The sequence below is a fragment of the Mytilus trossulus genome, chromosome 3, assembly GCF_036588685.1.
Source record: "Mytilus trossulus isolate FHL-02 chromosome 3, PNRI_Mtr1.1.1.hap1, whole genome shotgun sequence".
NCBI lineage: Eukaryota > Metazoa > Mollusca > Bivalvia > Mytilida > Mytilidae > Mytilus > Mytilus trossulus.
Window position 1 is genome coordinate 88874357 of NC_086375.1, and position 18982 is coordinate 88893338.

Consider the following 18982-nt stretch of genomic DNA (forward strand, 5'->3'; position numbering starts at 1 on the left):
TTAATATGAGAAATTTCTGAAAATAAAATGCGTAATTTTTTATGATACTTATAAAATACAGAAATTACAAATTATTTAACAAAAAACAAATTGTGTTTATCTGTTAAAACAAAAAAGTTATGTCTTTCTTTTGAAAGACAAAATGCGGCCACAAATTCAAATTTTGAGCAAAAATACAAAATTTCGACCTCATTTTACTCACAAAGTAGCACATAAAGGTATACTTTTTATTACAAATTTGATTTAACCAGGCAAAAAATAGCCTATTTCGAAATTTTCATCACACTTTAAATACGGGATCAAAACTGTATTGTATGTGTCATGGTGTGTTATTTGGCTTAAATTTGTGTTAGTGTTATTTTGGATAAAAATATGTTTTATTTTATGAAAGAAAATTTAATGTTTGTATTTTGTAAAAGTATTAATTAATCTGTTTAATTAATTTTACCTATGCTGTGGCATTAGTACTCGAAATGTCACAGTTTGCTCAAAGCACTTTATTTTGAAGTATTAATTGTAATTAGCATACATGTCACTAGGATTAGGCTTTGTTAATTAAAGTCTCTTTTTACTAATGAGAGTAATATTAACATCTCGTGTCATGTTGAGCTATTTTATGTTTTAGTATAAATAGCGTTGTGAAATTTAGGAAAATCAGTCACCTTTCGGAAACCTAACCTTGCACTGCTAAAGTCTGTTATACTGGGTCTGTAGGACTGTCGATCAGTCTCCCAGTTGACTTTGTAGTGTTTAGACAAAAATGTATTTTTTGACTCACCTTTTATTTTTGGGAATTTTTAAGATAACAGTCAGTGTTTCGGAAGCGTAACCTCACACTACTCATGTCATTATACTGGCCCTTTAAGACTGTCTACCAGTCTACCAGTTGACTGTGTAGTGTGAGACAAAATTTATCTCTGACTCATAATTTAACTTTGGAAATACTTTTAAAGATTGTTTTATTTTTGAGACTTTTACATTTTGAATTAGAGATTAAGTACATTTTATGATTTAGTAGTTTTGGCATTTATTTTATATTTTACATTTTAAGGAGAAATAGTTTTTACTTTGGAAATTGATATTTTGAATTGATACTTTGTACTTTAATTAGATTATTATTATTATTTAGAATTGTTTACTAATTGATTTGTTATCATCATTCGTTTAAATTGTTACAGTAATTAAATTATGAAAACCTTCCTTGCGTTTTAGCTATGCCTATCAGAACATTAAGTCTAGCGATAGACTGACCCCCTGTCCCTTGGTTCCAGCACATACGAGTTAGCTCCCCCTTATCTAACAGTGCTCTGGAGGAACCTTGGTGACATATGCCCTTAAGTGTAGCACTTTTTTTAGTAACAAAATTACCTGAAAAATTATATGAATTATAAAAATATAAATCTAAATTAAAACATATTTACCTCAATTAGTTTCTGCTTAAGTTGACAACCAACAGTAGTAAGGAACCAATATAAAACTGAAAATACCAAAAATCACAATAGAAAAAATAGGTGCGACAAATCAAGTCAATTAGAAAAAATGAAACCAAATTTGTATATTAAGGTCCTTAAAAGAATACTATTGTTTGATATAGTGTTTCCTCTACATCGTGATAATATCCATCAAATCTAGGGTAGTTAGAGTGGGGCGCCCATTTTTGCCGGGGACACAATTTCGCCTTTTCATGATTTTGAGGTGTAAAAACTTCAAAGGATGGCTGAAATGAAAGACATATACCGGTAAATGATATTATATAACAAATATGATTATTTTTTTAAAACTGTGACAAAATTGCGGCACCTACTGATAAGGACCTAAAACGGACAACGATTTTCGGCCAATTTCCTGAAGAAAAAACACTTATTTTTAAGTAATTCTTTGACTGAATGCCCCTAAATTTCAGTTCTTAACACCTTTGAAATGTCTGCTATTCATCTATAATGAAATTGATTTGATCAATGTTGTTAAAAGCTGCAGTTATTTGATTTTAAATAGATGTGTGAAAAAGGGCGAATATGTGTCCCCCATTGCCAAAAAATTAGGAAATTTCAAACACCCTTTAATCTAACTTTTCAGATGATTATATTCAAACAAACTCGTTTTCAAGGTTAAGAATTTTTTGCATTTGAAGTTATCTTCATATAGAAATATCCGTATACTTCAAAAACATTTAGACCTGAACAGAAACTGCAGAAAACATGAAAAGATGTGGCGAAAATTAGCACCCCACTCTACAATAATCATTAATAAACCTCAAACCATTTAGTAGATATAGGAAGATGTGGTGTGAGTGCCAATGAGACAACTCTCCATCCAAACAACAATTCAAAAATTAAACCATTATAGGTTAAAGTACGACCTTCAACACAGAGCCTTGGCTCACACCGAACAACAAGCTATAAAGGGCCCCAAAATAACTAGTGTAAAACCATTCAAACGGGAAAACCAACGGTCTAATCTATATAAACAAAACGAGAAACGAGAAACACGTATATATATAAACAAACGACAACTACTGTAGACATGTTTAGATGGTGGTGCAAAATAAAGGACCATCATTCTTACCCAATACTAAATCTAACTTCAAAGCTTCAGTTAATTCCCAAAAAACACAACAGAAAATAAAACCATAACTCACACATGATTTCAAATTTATAAAACTTTTTCTACATTTTGGTTGCTACTTGTATAATCATCTGGATTCCTAAAAGGTGATTTTTACATACATGTATAAGGGAAACATCTCTACCTATTTGTAATTATTAAAGTAAAATTCAATTATTGAAAATAATAAGACAATATCTTTACAAGTTTTAGGTTTTGCTTATTGTTTAAACAGTAAGGAAACCTAAACATCTAAACTCTGGGGAACATTCAAAGTCAATGAACTATGAATAAAGGTTGCATGGCCAAATAACCTCTATAAAAATATATAGATATGCCAACGCTTATAAAACTTCATACCAAATACCATTGACTTATCATTAGTGGTTCCATGTAAACTAAACAAAAGTTTTAAAGTTAATAGACCAAGACTGAAGGACAGTGGCAAATAATCTTAGTGGAAATGAGATGTACCAATTATAATACAACTGCATATTTAATACCATTAACCTTCTCATAATGCTTCTCTTTACAACTGACTTAATTAAAAACTAAGCTGCTATTTTACCTTCCAATGCTACCATACATAGTTCAGAGTTAGCCTCCAGATCTACTTTCTTCTGTGTACTAATTCCATGACTAATTTCAGAGTAACCTCCCTTTTTCTTCTTCTTAGATGGAGGAGGTTCAAAACTGTCTTTTTTGGTTTTGATGGAAACTGTCTAATGAAAATATCAAAAAAGTTAAAATAATTGAAACAATAAAATCTTGATCAATGCCATAAAAATACCAAGGTCATAAAAAGATATAAAACAAGATTTAACCCTTTCAAGGCGAACAATGCGTTGAGGCATCCCCGTAGCCAGGCCGAACAATGTGTTGAGGCATCCCCGTAGCCAGGCCGAACAATGCTTTCAGGCATAGACAATCACGTGATAATCATATTTTTTTTGTCTTTTAACTCATTTCCCCCCGTAAAGCTATGTTTAACCAATACATATATAGGTTTTCAGGAAGCTTGTATATCACAGTTAAAGAATACCAATTCTGACTGAATTTGATACCTTATATATACTTCAATACAATGAAAGATCGGTAGCGTCAACAAACAAAATAAGCCGCCGCCATTTTGTACAAAAACATGTGATGCGAACATGTGACTTTTTTCGTCGAGAAAAGGTTATTTGGAAGGAAAGTTAAATTTAATTTCATGAATATTTTGATTAACATTATGATACAAATTACGAAAAACGATTTTAACAATTGCACGGAGAATAAAATCAATTAATAATCCGACTTCCGTCGGCGCGGTAATTGGATTTTTCCCACGAGTGCAAAAGGTCGCACTCCTTTTATGGAAGTTCTAAATAAAACAATCCAATCACATTCCTCTCTCACTTGCCGATGTCAAGGACGCAAAATTAAAGTAAATATTAGTAAAATGTCGTTTCATGGTCTGTAACATTCTGAGACATAAAAATGTCCGATAGTTTTGAGAACGAGTTCAAGGGATTTTTGGTGGGAGAAGTAGATCTTCTTGGTCAACGGTATGAAATGCATTGACCTCAAAATGACATTGGTGATGATTTCATGATCACTCCTGAAGTGATGTTGAAAGAGAAGGGGTCAGCGAACTTTCAGACGAAAATAATGACAGCTGACAGATGTAAATAATGCCCCTGATGTCCCCCAACAATGACTGATGGCACCAAGAATTTTTTATATTGAAATTTGAAAGAGGTCTTCCCCATTTATCCCAGAAGTAACTGGTCCACAAAACATATGAGACCCAAAGAAGGATATTTTTTCCAGATGATTCTATCTGACAACCAAATAATTGATAGTTATAATTAGATAAGATAAGACATTTTATTCCAAAGATAGGATATTTTGATTCCAGAGATAAGATATTTTTATTCTAATTATTAAAAGGGCCCATGAAGAGCAAAGTAATATTGCAATGATTTGATAATTAACATAAAACCGGTAATGTTTTTATAAATCATATATAAATATGAATATAATCATCTCAATTTTAAGATGTTAAACCGCAGCCAGATCAGAGCCACACACTTATATTAGAGTAAAAAAGCCATAACAATTATGTTTTTATTTTAACAGGCAATTATTCTCATATTCAATATATATGTACATTGACGGAAAATAAAATATAATTGTATGAGCTTTAGAATTTAGGACAAAAATGTTTTATTTTCTGACAATGTACATATATTGTTTTTATCCTGAAATTTATTAATCCCAACACTTGAAGGCTTTATCATGTTTATAGTTATTAAAAATATAAGTCATGATCTCTAATTTTTCAAAGAAATGGACGAAATTATGCAGATAATAAGGTATCTTCACTTCACTGATACGCACCAGCGAGGTGAGCAAAGATGGGAGACTAATAATGATGTATCTTACAAACTCAGAAATTAAAGACCCCCTTAACAGACAAAAATGAGAGACCAACATGTCCCCAAACAATAGGTGACGATTCATGATACCTTACAAAGGGAGGGATGCATTCAAGCAATTCATGCCTTCTAAAACAAAGAAATGGGCCATCAAACTTTGGGTTTTGGTAGCGTCAGACACGGTGTATGTCATATTGTGAAATCTACCATGTCAAGACAGATCAAACACATGTAGGTTAACTCTGTTTGCCAGTAGACTTTGGGAAACAAGATAAGGTGTCACATATGCTGGGCTAGGGTAGCTATTAAAGGTACAGAGGAAAAAAGGTTTGAAAATATGGTTGTGTTGAATGTAGAAAGCCCCTTTGCCTACCCCATTGCTTCACTGTCTCCCACTCAGTCAAAAATTAAACTTCTTAAATTAACAGTTACTTTGTTACAATTTTTAAGTTGAAAGGATATTATATATACATAATTTGTTGAAAAGGTTTTCACAGATAAGTTGTTGAAAGGATATTCATAATTTATATTTGTTGTTACAGTTGACATTTTCATTTTTTTTTATTTTTTTTTTTTAATAAGGAACATTAAATTATCTTCATCATTGAACAATACAAAACCAAAGACAGTGGAAATTCTAGCATCCCATGGAGTCAGGACACTTATAATAAATAATTTTAAAAATAAATCATTGACTTTTTCAAAGTAATTTTATTTTTAAAAGTTCATGATTGTCTTTCAACATTTAATTATGTCTCACTTAATTTATCAACACATTATTAAAGTGTTAAATGTACATGGATAAGTGTGTCAGGTCATCTTACATTTAATTAATATTTCCATGCAGTCAGTGGTTTGATACAAAAAACAAAACTAAAAAAATATTTGCACATTAAAAAAAAAGCACATATTAATCTCAAAAGATTTGATTTTACCAGAAAAAAATATCATTAGATATCTCCATTTAAATATTAAAAATTCCACAAAAGATCCCAATAGTCAATTTAGATCAATATTCATGCAAAAATTCAAAGAAAACATCGGACTAAGAAAGACAACTCCAACTTATCCAGGGACACAACTTCCTATCTGGTGATTGCATTGTACAGGTAAAAAAATGGCCGCCGCGGAATTTGTCAAACCATTTTTATTCGTATTTATTTTGACTAATAAGCTAGAATTTTGACTCTGGAGTTATTTTTTCTATAAAACTATGATAAAGGAACACTCGAAATTGTTAATTACCATTTGTATTGTTAATTTAAAAGATCGGAGGCAAAAATATAAACCGGTCACAAAAAAAAATAGATTTCTCAAATCAAACGTCATTTTCTTTCCACTAAAGGTTAAAAAAAAAAAAGTAGGTATTGTCATGTAAATTTATTTATATTGCAACACTCCTTTCATACTTACGTGTAACAATATCGAGTTTGAAACCGATTTGATGAGAAACAACAAAGATACACACGTTTTTATTAAAACGTCATTTTTTTCCCATTCACACGTCAAATTATTTCAGGCCAGGCAAACTGAGCGCGGAAATTTGATCAGGTCACACAACGTCGCGGAAAAAAACAATTCAGTAAGGAAAGTGTTAACCTGTTCAAGCATTAAGATATGCCTTGGAGAAGATTTAAAGGCAGTAATTGATAAATGGGTCAGTCTTTGAAATTTGTTAAATGGATGATAAAAATCTAAGTACATTCAATATGATATAATTCCAACTCTGAAATATTTATAGCAGTAAACAACAAGAATGAGTCCATAGTACACGGATGCCCCACTTGCACTATCATTTTCTATGTTCTGTGGACTGTGACATCAGGGTCAAAACTCTAATTGGACATTAAAATTAGAAAGATCCTACCATGGGGAACACTCAGTGAACTAATTTCAATTTGTTTGTACTTCAACTTCATCAAAAACTTTAACACCAAGCAGGACAGACATCGATTGGACAGACAAATGGACACAGACTGAAAAACATAGTACCCTTAGTTGGGGCATAACAAAATATATATAGGAATGTGTTGTTAAACACTAAAGGCACTGACTGCCCTAAGAGGGGGACTGCTCCAGTCATGCTTCAGTGATTCCCAATATAATCAATCAATTTTTTCCCATATAAAGGGGGGGCTTAGATCCACCTAAATATGCTCTGTAGATATAGTAGATTGAATAACCTTCATGTTATCTATGTGAGGTCTGACATCATGGAGTATATCCTGGACTAACCAGTCATCTTCGTCTGTAGTGAGGAACTACAGACCCTGTTATAGTAACTTACCTTCATGTTATCTGTGTGAGGTCTGACATCATGGATTATTTCTTGGACTAACCAGTCATCTTCGTCTGTAGTAATTGTGAAAGACTTTGTAGTCTGAAGCCATAGTGCCAGTGTTTTGTATACTAACTGCCTTAAAGAGCTGAAGTACAAGAGTACAAATAGAGAAGGACAATTAACACACTAGTATATATACATGTATATTCTAATACCAATACTCAATAAAAATAAATAAACAAGCTATTCCATTGTTTATACCCCTAGTTGCTGTCTGTTTTATTTGTCTTCAGTTAATTGATTTTCAGAAATCAGACAGCTGGTTTTTTTTGTTTGAATTGTTTCACATTTTGTCATGCCAGGGCCTTTTATAGCTGGTTGTATGATATGGGTATTGTTCATTGTTAAAGGCATGGTAACATATAGTTGCTTACATCCACATATTTTCTACACTTATATTCATTTGTCTCAAACATATCTCCCTATTTTCATACATGTCTTTCAATTTTTCCTACCCAGCTCAAAATGGAATCTAATTTTAAATCATTTTTTTTTATTTTCCATATTTTATCATGCTGTTGCATCATATGTATTTTAATGTGTTTTATCAATTTCTATGACTTGCAGTCAAATTATTCAATACCAAAAGGACAAGAACATAATTATCTCACCTGTGGGCCCTGTTCTGACCATAAACAACTTTAGTCCTGAATAACATTAATTCTTTGACCATCACAGTAATAATGCTCTTGGAATATGGTAAGAGTAATGTTTTACATCTGAAATTAAACCACAAATAAAGATGACAAATCCACAAATTAAGACGACACATCCACAAATAAAGTAGACACATCCACAAAAAAAGTAGATACATCCACAAATATTCTTAAGTCATATCTTAATGGCAGACTTAAATAATTTTTTATACATATTTTAGTCAAAAAAAGGTTGTTCCCTTTAACCTGACCCAATCACAAAAAACTATTTAAAAGTTCCAAGATAATTAACCATGATGAGGTGGAGAGGTCTATAGTATCTCCATGGAAATGAGATGCGAAATGCTAATAAAACAGCATACTAAATATCATTGAATAATCAATAGTGGTTCATCTAAACAAACTTCAACGTTTATAATATGCAAAAGTTTTAGTTAACAGACTTCGACATAGGGAACAAGGCTAAATAATCTTCATGACAGTGAAATCTGCTAATTAAACTACATATAAAATATCCTTGAGCTACCACTGGGTGTTCCCATTCAACTGACCCAATAAAAACATATCATGCTAACTAAGCAAGAGTTTTTAAAGTCAATAGACCATGACTGAGGGACACAGCCAAATAATCTCCAATGTATTCCTCAGACTACAGTAATCAAATACATTTCCTTATTATTATTAAGGCACAACTAAATGATTTATTTAATGTTTCCCTTGCAACTAAATATAACAGAGTATCAAAATAAGATTTTTAAAGTTATAAAAAGGAGAGAACATTATGGTTTGTTAACAAGTTATTCAAGGGAGACAACATTTGTTACAATTTATACAAGGGAGACAATCAGTTAATATTTACCTTGAAATAAGACTATGAAGACAAAGTACTGCATCACTGTGTAGTGTTGATATATATCCTGATAATAACAACCTTTCTGTAGAGGGTCTCAGGGTCTAAAACAAATGATTTATTTACAGCTTTCATAAAATACACATACACATGACCTCATAGACTTTAACTATGTATTACTCTCTGTATGTTGATTGTATTCAGATATATAAATCAACTATAAATAACAATACTCAATAATAATTTCTTGAATAAGCCATTAATTCTCATGAATTTTAGGAATTGAAAAATTACATGAAAATAAATTGATACTAATATGCATAACATAAATCTTCCTTATAAGAGTACATCCTCAATGCTTATACAAAATAGTGAAAATAAAACAGCACAGTAGCATGAGTAGGTTAGAAAGGCTAAATATGTAAAAGTAGATCCATTGTCCTTCAACCAAATATTGTGTCAACTCTCTTTAAAACACCCTTTTCCTTATTCTGTTACTTTTTGTTTGAAAATATGATGGTTTGAAATTTGATTAGAATGATTTAAAAATTTCACTTTCCAAGCTTATGCATATATTTGTGCAAGTTATTAGATATATTTTTATGTAGTACTTACTAAATCTCTGATATTGACAGACAGCACTTTAGTAACAAGTCTTATAACATCACTAACTGGAATTTTTACGGGCGCTGGAAAGGGCTGACTGAAAATAGGAAAAAATTCTTTCAATAAACAATCCTTCTCAAGTTTGTTCACTCAGGGGCCAGACATTCAACCAACACTTCAACATCAAATATCCCAATTCAAAATGTATGGCCCAGTTGTTTTCAAATAATTGCATGTAAATGATATTTTAATATTAAACTACTTTAAACCATATAGATATCCATTCACTTTATATTCACTGAAAATATGTACTTTTTTTATGTGTTGAACTCTCAATTTGAAAATTAAACCCAACAGTGTAGAATTTAGATTTTTATGCTTTGTTTGTCCCTCATGGTGTTAATGGTAATCACCTGAGAGTTAATTGTAATTACCTGAGTAGTTCTTGTAAACAAAGGCAATAAGTACGGTGATAAGATGATAAAATGTTAAATCTGTTTGTGTATGTCTCTGGAAGTTCTCTCATTGGCAGGACTTGAACAGTAAACGTGGATTCTAACTCTGGAAAAATAAATATCAACATTGCAGTTACATTTGCTTCAGGTCTCATATTAATATGTACAGATGAATACACTAATGGATAGTCTGATAAGCATTCATACCACATCCCCTTATTGTTATACATATTATAATTCTACTTTTATTTATCTATTCAGGTCTGTGATTTTATCAGCCTTATTGAAGTATCTTCAGCTGTCAGCCTTTGGCAATACTGTTGTCTAGAGGCTCTAAATTTCCTAACTATCTGACAAGAATTGAACATTTTGAGAACTTTTAATCCAATTCTCTATAGAATTTATATTTCTACGGAACATAACCCTGCTAAAATAATTGATCAGCCCTGATTTTTCAAACTTATTCAAGATATTGCTGATATAAACTATGTGGTAAATTTCATTACAGTCCTAAAAGAAATATATAGGCTTAACAGTGCTTATAATGAAATTTTCAAAATATAGATTATATTTACAAAGGCAAAAAATCCTTTAAAAATGTTGATTTAAAACAAATTGTCTGAGATATTGCTGAAAAAAAATAATTTCATAAACATCTGTCAAGAATGTACATGTGAAGTAGCTAACAAGACTGAAAAAATTAATGTTCATTAATTTTATTCCCTTCAACATGTATAGTGTGTGGGTCAATAAGAGAGAAGGCTGACTAGTGTAGGTATTTAGTCACATAGTTTTTATGAAAGTTTCTGAAGGTGAGCCATATTTAAAACAAGTAAACTGCAAGCTACTGCTCACTGATGATACCCCTGCCCATCCAGGAAGTTGTTGAGTGATGAATCTGAAAAGGCTTATAATGTAGTTTCTGAGAAAGATGTGAAGAAAAATATTCATAGGACGGATGGATAGATTGACTGACAGATGGATGGATAGACAGATGGACAGACAGAGGTAAAACAGTATACCCTCACTTTAAAAAGTTGGGGTAGAATAATTATGTGTTTAATAAAATCATTATAAGGTTGAAATTAATGAACTAAAATCTAACTAATTGCCAGTCTTACCAGGTATATTCAAGCCATTATATAGTAGGTTAACTATTTCTGTCAGACTGGTAATGATCTGTTGAAACTTGTAAGACCATGCCTCACTTACCAGGTATATTCAAGCCATTATAAAATAGGTTAACTACTTCTGTTAGACTGATAATGATCTGTTGAAACTTGTAAGACCATGCCTCACTTACCAGGTATATTCAAGCCATTATATAATAGGTTAACTACTTCTGTCAGACTAGTAATGATCTGTTGACACTTGTATGACCATGCCTCACTTACCAGGTATATTCAAGCCATTATAAAGTAGGTTAACTACTTCTGTCAGACTAGTAATGATCTGTTGACACTTGTAAGACCAGGCCTCACTTACCAGGTATATTCAAGCCATTATATAGTAGGTTAACTATTTCTGTTAGACTAGTAATGATCTGTTGAAACTTGTAAGACCAGGCCTCACTTACCAGGTATATTCAAGCCATTATATAGTAGGTTAACTATTTCTGTCAGACTAGTAATGATCTGTTGAAACTTGTAAGACCATGCCTCACTTACCAGGTATATTCAAGCCATTATATAGTAGGTTAACTACTTCTGTCAGACTAGTAATGATCTGTTGACACTTGTATGACCATGCCTCACTTACCAGGTATATTCAAGCCATTATATAGTAGGTTAACTACTTCTGTCAGACTAGTAATGATCTGTTGACACTTGTATGACCATGCCTCACTTACCAGGTATATTCAAGCCATTATATAGTAGGTTAACTACTTCTGTCAGACTAGTAATGATCTGTTGACACTTGTTAGACCAGGCCTCACTTACCAGGTATATTCAAGCCATTATATAGTAGGTTAACTACTTCTGTCAGACTAGTAATGATCTGTTGACACTTGTAAGACCATGCCTCACTTACCAGGTATATTCAAGCCATTATATAGTAGGTTAACTACTTCTGTCAGACTAGTAATGATCTGTTGAAACTTGTATGACCATGCCTCACTTACCAGGTATATTCAAGCCATTATATAGTAGGTTAACTATTTCTGTCAGACTAGTAATGATCTGTTGAAACTTGTATGACCATGCCTCACTTACCAGGTATATTCAAGCCATTATATAGTAGGTTAACTACTTCTGTCAGACTAGTAATGATCTGTTGAAACTTGTATGACCATGCCTCACTTACCAGGTATATTCAAGCCATTATATAGTAGGTTAACTACTTCTGTCAGACTAGTAATGATCTGTTGACACTTGTATGACCAGGCCTCACTTACCAGGTATATTCAAGCCATTATATAGTAGGTTAACTACTTCTGTCAGACTAGTAATGATCTGTTGACACTTGTAAGACCAGGCCTCACTTACCAGGTATATTCAAGCCATTATATAGTAGGTTAACTACTTCTGTCAGACTAGTAATGATCTGTTGAAACTTGTATGACCATGCCTCACTTACCAGGTATATTCAAGCCATTATATAGTAGGTTAACTACTTCTGTCAGACTGATAATGATCTGTTGAAACTTGTAAGACCAGGCCTCACTTACCAGGTATATTCAAGCCATTATATAGTAGGTTAACTATTTCTGTCAGACTAGTAATGATCTGTTGAAACTTGTAAGACCATGCCTCACTTACCAGGTATATTCAAGCCATTATATAGTAGGTTAACTACTTCTGTCAGACTAGTAATGATCTGTTGAAACTTGTAAGACCATGCCTCACTTACCAGGTATATTCAAGCCATTATATAGTAGGTTAACTACTTCTGTTAGACTAGTAATGATCTGTTGAAACTTGTAAGACCATGCCTCACTTACCAGGTATATTCAAGCCATTATATAGTAGGTTAACTACTTCTGTCAGACTAGTAATGATCTGTTGAAACTTGTAAGACCATGCCTCACTTACCAGGTATATTCAAGCCATTATATAGTAGGTTAACTATTTCTGTCAGACTAGTAATGATCTGTTGAAACTTGTAAGACCATGCCTCACTTACCAGGTATATTCAAGCCATTATATAGTAGGTTAACTACTTCTGTCAGACTAGTAATGATCTGTTGAAACTTGTAAGACCATGCCTCACTTACCAGGTATATTCAAGCCATTATATAGTAGGTTAACTACTTCTGTTAGACTAGTAATGATCTGTTGAAACTTGTAAGACCATGCCTCACTTACCAGGTATATTCAAGCCATTATATAGTAGGTTAACTACTTCTGTCAGACTAGTAATGATCTGTTGAAACTTGTAAGACCATGCCTCACTTACCAGGTATATTCAAGCCATTATATAGTAGGTTAACTATTTCTGTCAGACTAGTAATGATCTGTTGACACTTGTATGACCATGCCTCACTTACCAGGTATATTCAAGCCATTATATAGTAGGTTAACTACTTCTGTCAGACTAGTAATGATCTGTTGAAACTTGTAAGACCATGCCTCACTTACCAGGTATATTCAAGCCATTATATAGTAGGTTAACTACTTCTGTCAGACTAGTAATGATCTGTTGAAACTTGTAAGACCAGGCCTCACTTACCAGGTATATTCAAGCCATTATATAGTAGGTTAACTATTTCTGTTAGACTAGTAATGATCTGTTGAAACTTGTAAGACCAGGCCTCACTTACCAGGTATATTCAAGCCATTATATAGTAGGTTAACTATTTCTGTCAGACTAGTAATGATCTGTTGAAACTTGTAAGACCATGCCTCACTTACCAGGTATATTCAAGCCATTATATAGTAGGTTAACTACTTCTGTCAGACTAGTAATGATCTGTTGAAACTTGTAAGACCATGCCTCACTTACCAGGTATATTCAAGCCATTATATAGTAGGTTAACTACTTCTGTCAGACTAGTAATGATCTGTTGAAACTTGTTAGACCATGCCTCACTTACCAGGTATATTCAAGCCATTATATAGTAGGTTAACTATTTCTGTCAGACTGGTAATGATCTGTTTAAACTTGTATGACCATGCCTCACTTACCAGGTATATTCAAGCCATTATATAGTAGGTTAACTACTTCTGTCAGACTAGTAATGATCTGTTGAAACTTGTATGACCATGCCTCACTTACCAGGTATATTCAAGCCATTATATAGTAGGTTAACTACTTCTGTCAGACTAGTAATGATCTGTTGACACTTGTATGACCATGCCTCACTTACCAGGTATATTCAAGCCATTATATAGTAGGTTAACTATTTCTGTCAGACTAGTAATGATCTGTTGACACTTGTAAGACCAGGCCTCACTTACCAGGTATATTCAAGCCATTATAAAGTAGGTTAACTACTTCTGTTAGACTGATAATGATCTGTTGAAACTTGTATGACCATGCCTCACTTACCAGGTATATTCAAGCCATTATATAGTAGGTTAACTACTTCTGTTAGACTAGTAATGATCTGTTGACACTTGTAAGACCAGGCCTCACTTACCAGGTATATTCAAGCCATTATATAGTAGGTTAACTACTTCTGTCAGACTAGTAATGATCTGTTGAAACTTGTAAGACCATGCCTCACTTACCAGGTATATTCAAGCCATTATATAGTAGGTTAACTACTTCTGTCAGACTAGTAATGATCTGTTGACACTTGTAAGACCAGGCCTCACTTACCAGGTATATTCAAGCCATTATATAGTAGGTTAACTACTTCTGTCAGACTAGTAATGATCTGTTGAAACTTGTAGGACCAGGCCTCACTTACCAGGTATATTCAAGCCATTATAAAGTAGGTTAACTACTTCTGTTAGACTGGTAACGATCTGTTGAAACTTGTAAGACCATGCCTCAGTGAAATGGATCCCCTTGTTACCTCCACCACCAACTCTAGCCAGTAATACATACAAGGAAATAGCTTCCTGGAAAATAAAAATTAAAACATTTAAAAGTCTTAACTTGCTTCCTTCTCATCTCTATTCAATTTATTAAACTAATGAGTACAAACAATGTAAAAGAGCTGTGTAATTTAGATAAATTTATATTTTGATCTTTTGTAAGCTAAGAATAGAAATGTTAAAATATTTTTTATGAATGACTACAACACTTTCTGCTATTCTGTCACATAGTTTGTGTATATATATGTATGTATTGTATGTAGTATTGATGTTGATGTAATTCAAATGTGTACATAAGTTTATATATAGACTTTGGTAATAAAGATATATATAAAAAATTACTATATATGTGCTGATTCAATGGTTTCATTATGCTTATAAACTTTTACAGGCATTCAAGGTGATCTCATACTGACTATGATGATGATGGCTGTGTGAATGCTGCTCAACTTACAATTTGTTTGAGGTTAATCAATCCCTATTCATAATATGATACATTTAAATATATTGCAATTTAAACAAGTGAAACTGCGAGCTACTGCTCACTGATGATACCCCCGCCGCAAGTGGATAATATTAATAGTGTAAAAATATGCAAGTGTTCGGTCAACAGGAAGTTATCGTGTGATGAATCTGAAAACGCATCACACGGTATAGCTGACTTATATAAATCCTGAAACTAAATTTCAGAAATCCTTTTATTGTAGTTCCTGAGAAAAATGTGACAAAAATTTTCAACTTGGCTATCATGTGTAAAATCATAAAAGTGTTCGGTAAACAGGAAGTTGTCAAGTGATCAATCTGAAAACGCATCACACAGTAAAGCTGACTTCGATAAACCCTGAAACCAAATTTCAGAAATCCTTGTATTGTAGTTCCTGAGAAAAATGCGAGGAAAAATATTCATGGGACGGACAGACTGATTGACGGAAGGACAGACAGAGGTAAAACAGTATACCCCCCTTTTTTAAAGCAGGGGTATAACTAGGTGTTATTTATATTTATAGCTAATTGATGCAAAACTTGTCTCATTAAATCTTTCACAATACTGAATTAAATAAACGTATCTGACGAAACAGTTATTTATGGTTTTCCTATATACAAATTGGTTTGACTTACTGGTATAGGTGACTACATTTATAATTTTTCATATTCAGACTCATGATAATGTGTATTGCTGTCTATGGAAACATTTGAATCAGACGAAGATTTTTGTTCTTGTTAATTGTAATTTATACCTTTGGTACAGACTGCTCCTTAAATAACTCTGTTACCATAGCTTCCAATTTAGTCTACAATATACAAAGTCAGAAATATATGCATTCTGTTATATATACATGTTACTCTACTGTCTCAGGCTAGAGTGAAGGTTGGCACATTACAAAGTTTAAACCTGCTATATTTCAATGCACCTGTCTTGTTGTTCAGTGGTTAGTGTTTGCTGGTGTGGTTCATTAGAGTTTCTTGTTTATTATTTTTTTATATATAAATAGATTAGACTGTTGGTTTTCCTGTTTGAATTGTTTTATTACACTAGTCAGTTTACTGCCCTTTATAGCTTGCTGTTCGGTGTGAGTCATGGCTCCATATTGAAGACTGTACTTTGACCTATAATTGTTAACTGTTAAGACATTGCGACTTGGATGGAGAGTTGTCTCATTTGCACTCATATCACATCTTCGTATTTACATAGAAAACAAAAGGCACTGTTCTACATTCAGTCCTCCTCTATAACAAGTGATGAAGTACATGCTTTGCCATAAGAAACGACAAAATTCAAACAACCAGTAATAATAATGTGAATTTGTATGATTGTCTGAACTCTTTAAAGAAATAATAAAGAAGATTAACATGCATATCAGTTTATGTTATATACTTTGTCTCCTTGGCAATCACACTACCTCTCTTCATGGTAATTAATAAGTTTTTCCAAATTATATTCCAAGGTTTTAGACATTGGTCATCTTCAGTCAGCCACATCATTTACCTTAAATGTTCCACAGGGTCCTGGATAACTTTGAATGCATACTCCAAGTAGCTTGAGTGATGCTGTAAGCCACTGAAATAAAAATATAATTATTACCTGTTAATGTGGTCATATCATAAAGTAACTCAGATCTGTAACCAATATTTCTCTTACTTTTAATATTAACGCATGAAAAACTAATACTCATATTTACCATGTTTATAGCAAGGACAAAGGTAGATAACTCATTGACTTTACAGGTGGAATTCAATTAAGATAACTTTAACTACAATAATTATTTTTTTCCTTTGACGTCTTTATCTTAAAAGTGTCCATATATGGAGGTTTGAATTTATTGATTTTACCAAAGGTTTGCCCTTTATGCCAATATGTTACTCGTCACCAACGCTTAAGATAAAATTTAATATTTAGCATAACCGTCCATCTCTTTGTAACTTCAGCATAAATTCAAGCACCATTATTTCTTATAATGACTAAATAATTAGAATTCTGAACATGTCTAAAATTCTGTAAAAAGGGACATAAAGGAACTAGTGACATACTGTCCTATGAAATGTCACGATTACCAATCATTTACATTTTATAATCATAATGTATATTTACCTCAGAACTTGCTGCTATAAGTGTTGCTAATAACTGTGGTAAAACAGATATAATATCTTTACTAAGAGCAGTGAAGTTGACTGTTAAAGGTATTATCTTACATCCTACACGACAGGATAATCTCTTGACCTCTACAGGGTCATGTGACTGCAAAATAACAAGAATAAAAATACAGTTGTAAAATACAATGCAACAAGATCATGAAGATCATTAATCAATATCAAAAGTTACATGTTTTAAACGTTTTATTCCTTTATCAAAAAAAAAAAAACAGTTAAGAACACATTTGCGTCCAGTCAAGGGGATAAGTTTCTTGTATAGGTAGTGTTACAAAAAATATATATAACTGATATCATTTCTATAACATGTACATGAATTATATGTAAAGTATCTATGATGAAATTGTTCTTCTTTTTTAGGTTTTCAGTAGTCTTTCATTGATCTTAGGATTATTTACTGTATAGCGCAGTGTGGACGGCTATATTTATAGATTATCGTTGATCATCTCAACGAGATTGATTTTCTTGCTTGAGCTGGTACAGTGAAAGTGAGAAAAGCAATCGAGTTGAGATGACCAATGATAATCTGTTTATCGCTATTTTACCTATGACAAAGTTGTCAATTTCGTTAGCAACGCCACGTGGCCCCCTTAGTTTCTAGCGATAATTTTTCCATATCAAGCAAGAAGCATGATATGAAAATTATCACAAAAAAAGATCAAAGGAGAAATGCACAAAATAGCGATAAATATAGAATAATAGGTAGTTGAGTTTTTGATACTGACTATATCATGTGGAATATCTAGACGAGCCCGTTCGGTATTCAACATGATATAGTCAGTATCAAAAACTCAACTACCTATTATTCTGTTTATCGTTAATTATGATGTCACGCAATGTTATGACGTCACGCAATGTATTGCCTAATATTTTCAGTGATACAGCCAGTACGTTGATACTCGAAAATATTAGGCAGTAAGATTAAAGGGAAAATATACGAATTACCGATAATAATATTTACAAGATCACAAAAACAATAATCTTTGATCAAAATAATAGTTATCGGTTAACTTACCTCTAAACACTGAATAATAAATTTGATCCATGTAACAGCATTCTGTGTAAATACTTCGGTAACACATTGCTCTGTTAACTTCTCAAGTAAAACCAATCCCTCTGTTCTGTAATACATAATATATCATTGTTACAGTTTGAAGCTAGTATATTGAAATTTGTATATATAGTTATCAGGATGAGCATAAGTAAATATCACAAGCATACTGGGCTGGAAATAATCATGCAAAAATATCTCAATATTTGTTGAACATCATGTATTTTCTGCTAGTTCCTTTATCATGAATTTCAAATGACAAATGTAAGAGACAATTCTGAGTCATCAACCCAACAGAAAACAGCTACAATTATTTCTCAGAGACAGTTTGTCTACTAATCTAAACATGTAAAGTTTATTTTCATAGA

General features: G+C 32.4%; 1 protein-coding gene across 1 annotated transcript in view; it reads right to left on the bottom strand.

The window, feature by feature from the left end:
- Positions 1-18982, bottom strand: part of LOC134712761 (proline-, glutamic acid- and leucine-rich protein 1-like) — a 35685-nt gene that overhangs the window by 2654 nt on the left and 14049 nt on the right. Inside the window, exons 3-14 of the mRNA XM_063574608.1 lie at positions 18579-18684; positions 17505-17651; positions 16902-16973; positions 16153-16206; positions 14785-14938; positions 9912-10038; positions 9487-9574; positions 8881-8975; positions 7977-8084; positions 7312-7450; positions 3173-3326; positions 1422-1477 (exon numbers count right to left, since the gene is read on the bottom strand). Coding sequence (XP_063430678.1) covers positions 1422-1477; positions 3173-3326; positions 7312-7450; positions 7977-8084; positions 8881-8975; positions 9487-9574; positions 9912-10038; positions 14785-14938; positions 16153-16206; positions 16902-16973; positions 17505-17651; positions 18579-18684 — 1300 coding nt within the window. The remainder of the gene's footprint in view (positions 1-1421; positions 1478-3172; positions 3327-7311; positions 7451-7976; positions 8085-8880; positions 8976-9486; positions 9575-9911; positions 10039-14784; positions 14939-16152; positions 16207-16901; positions 16974-17504; positions 17652-18578; positions 18685-18982) is intronic.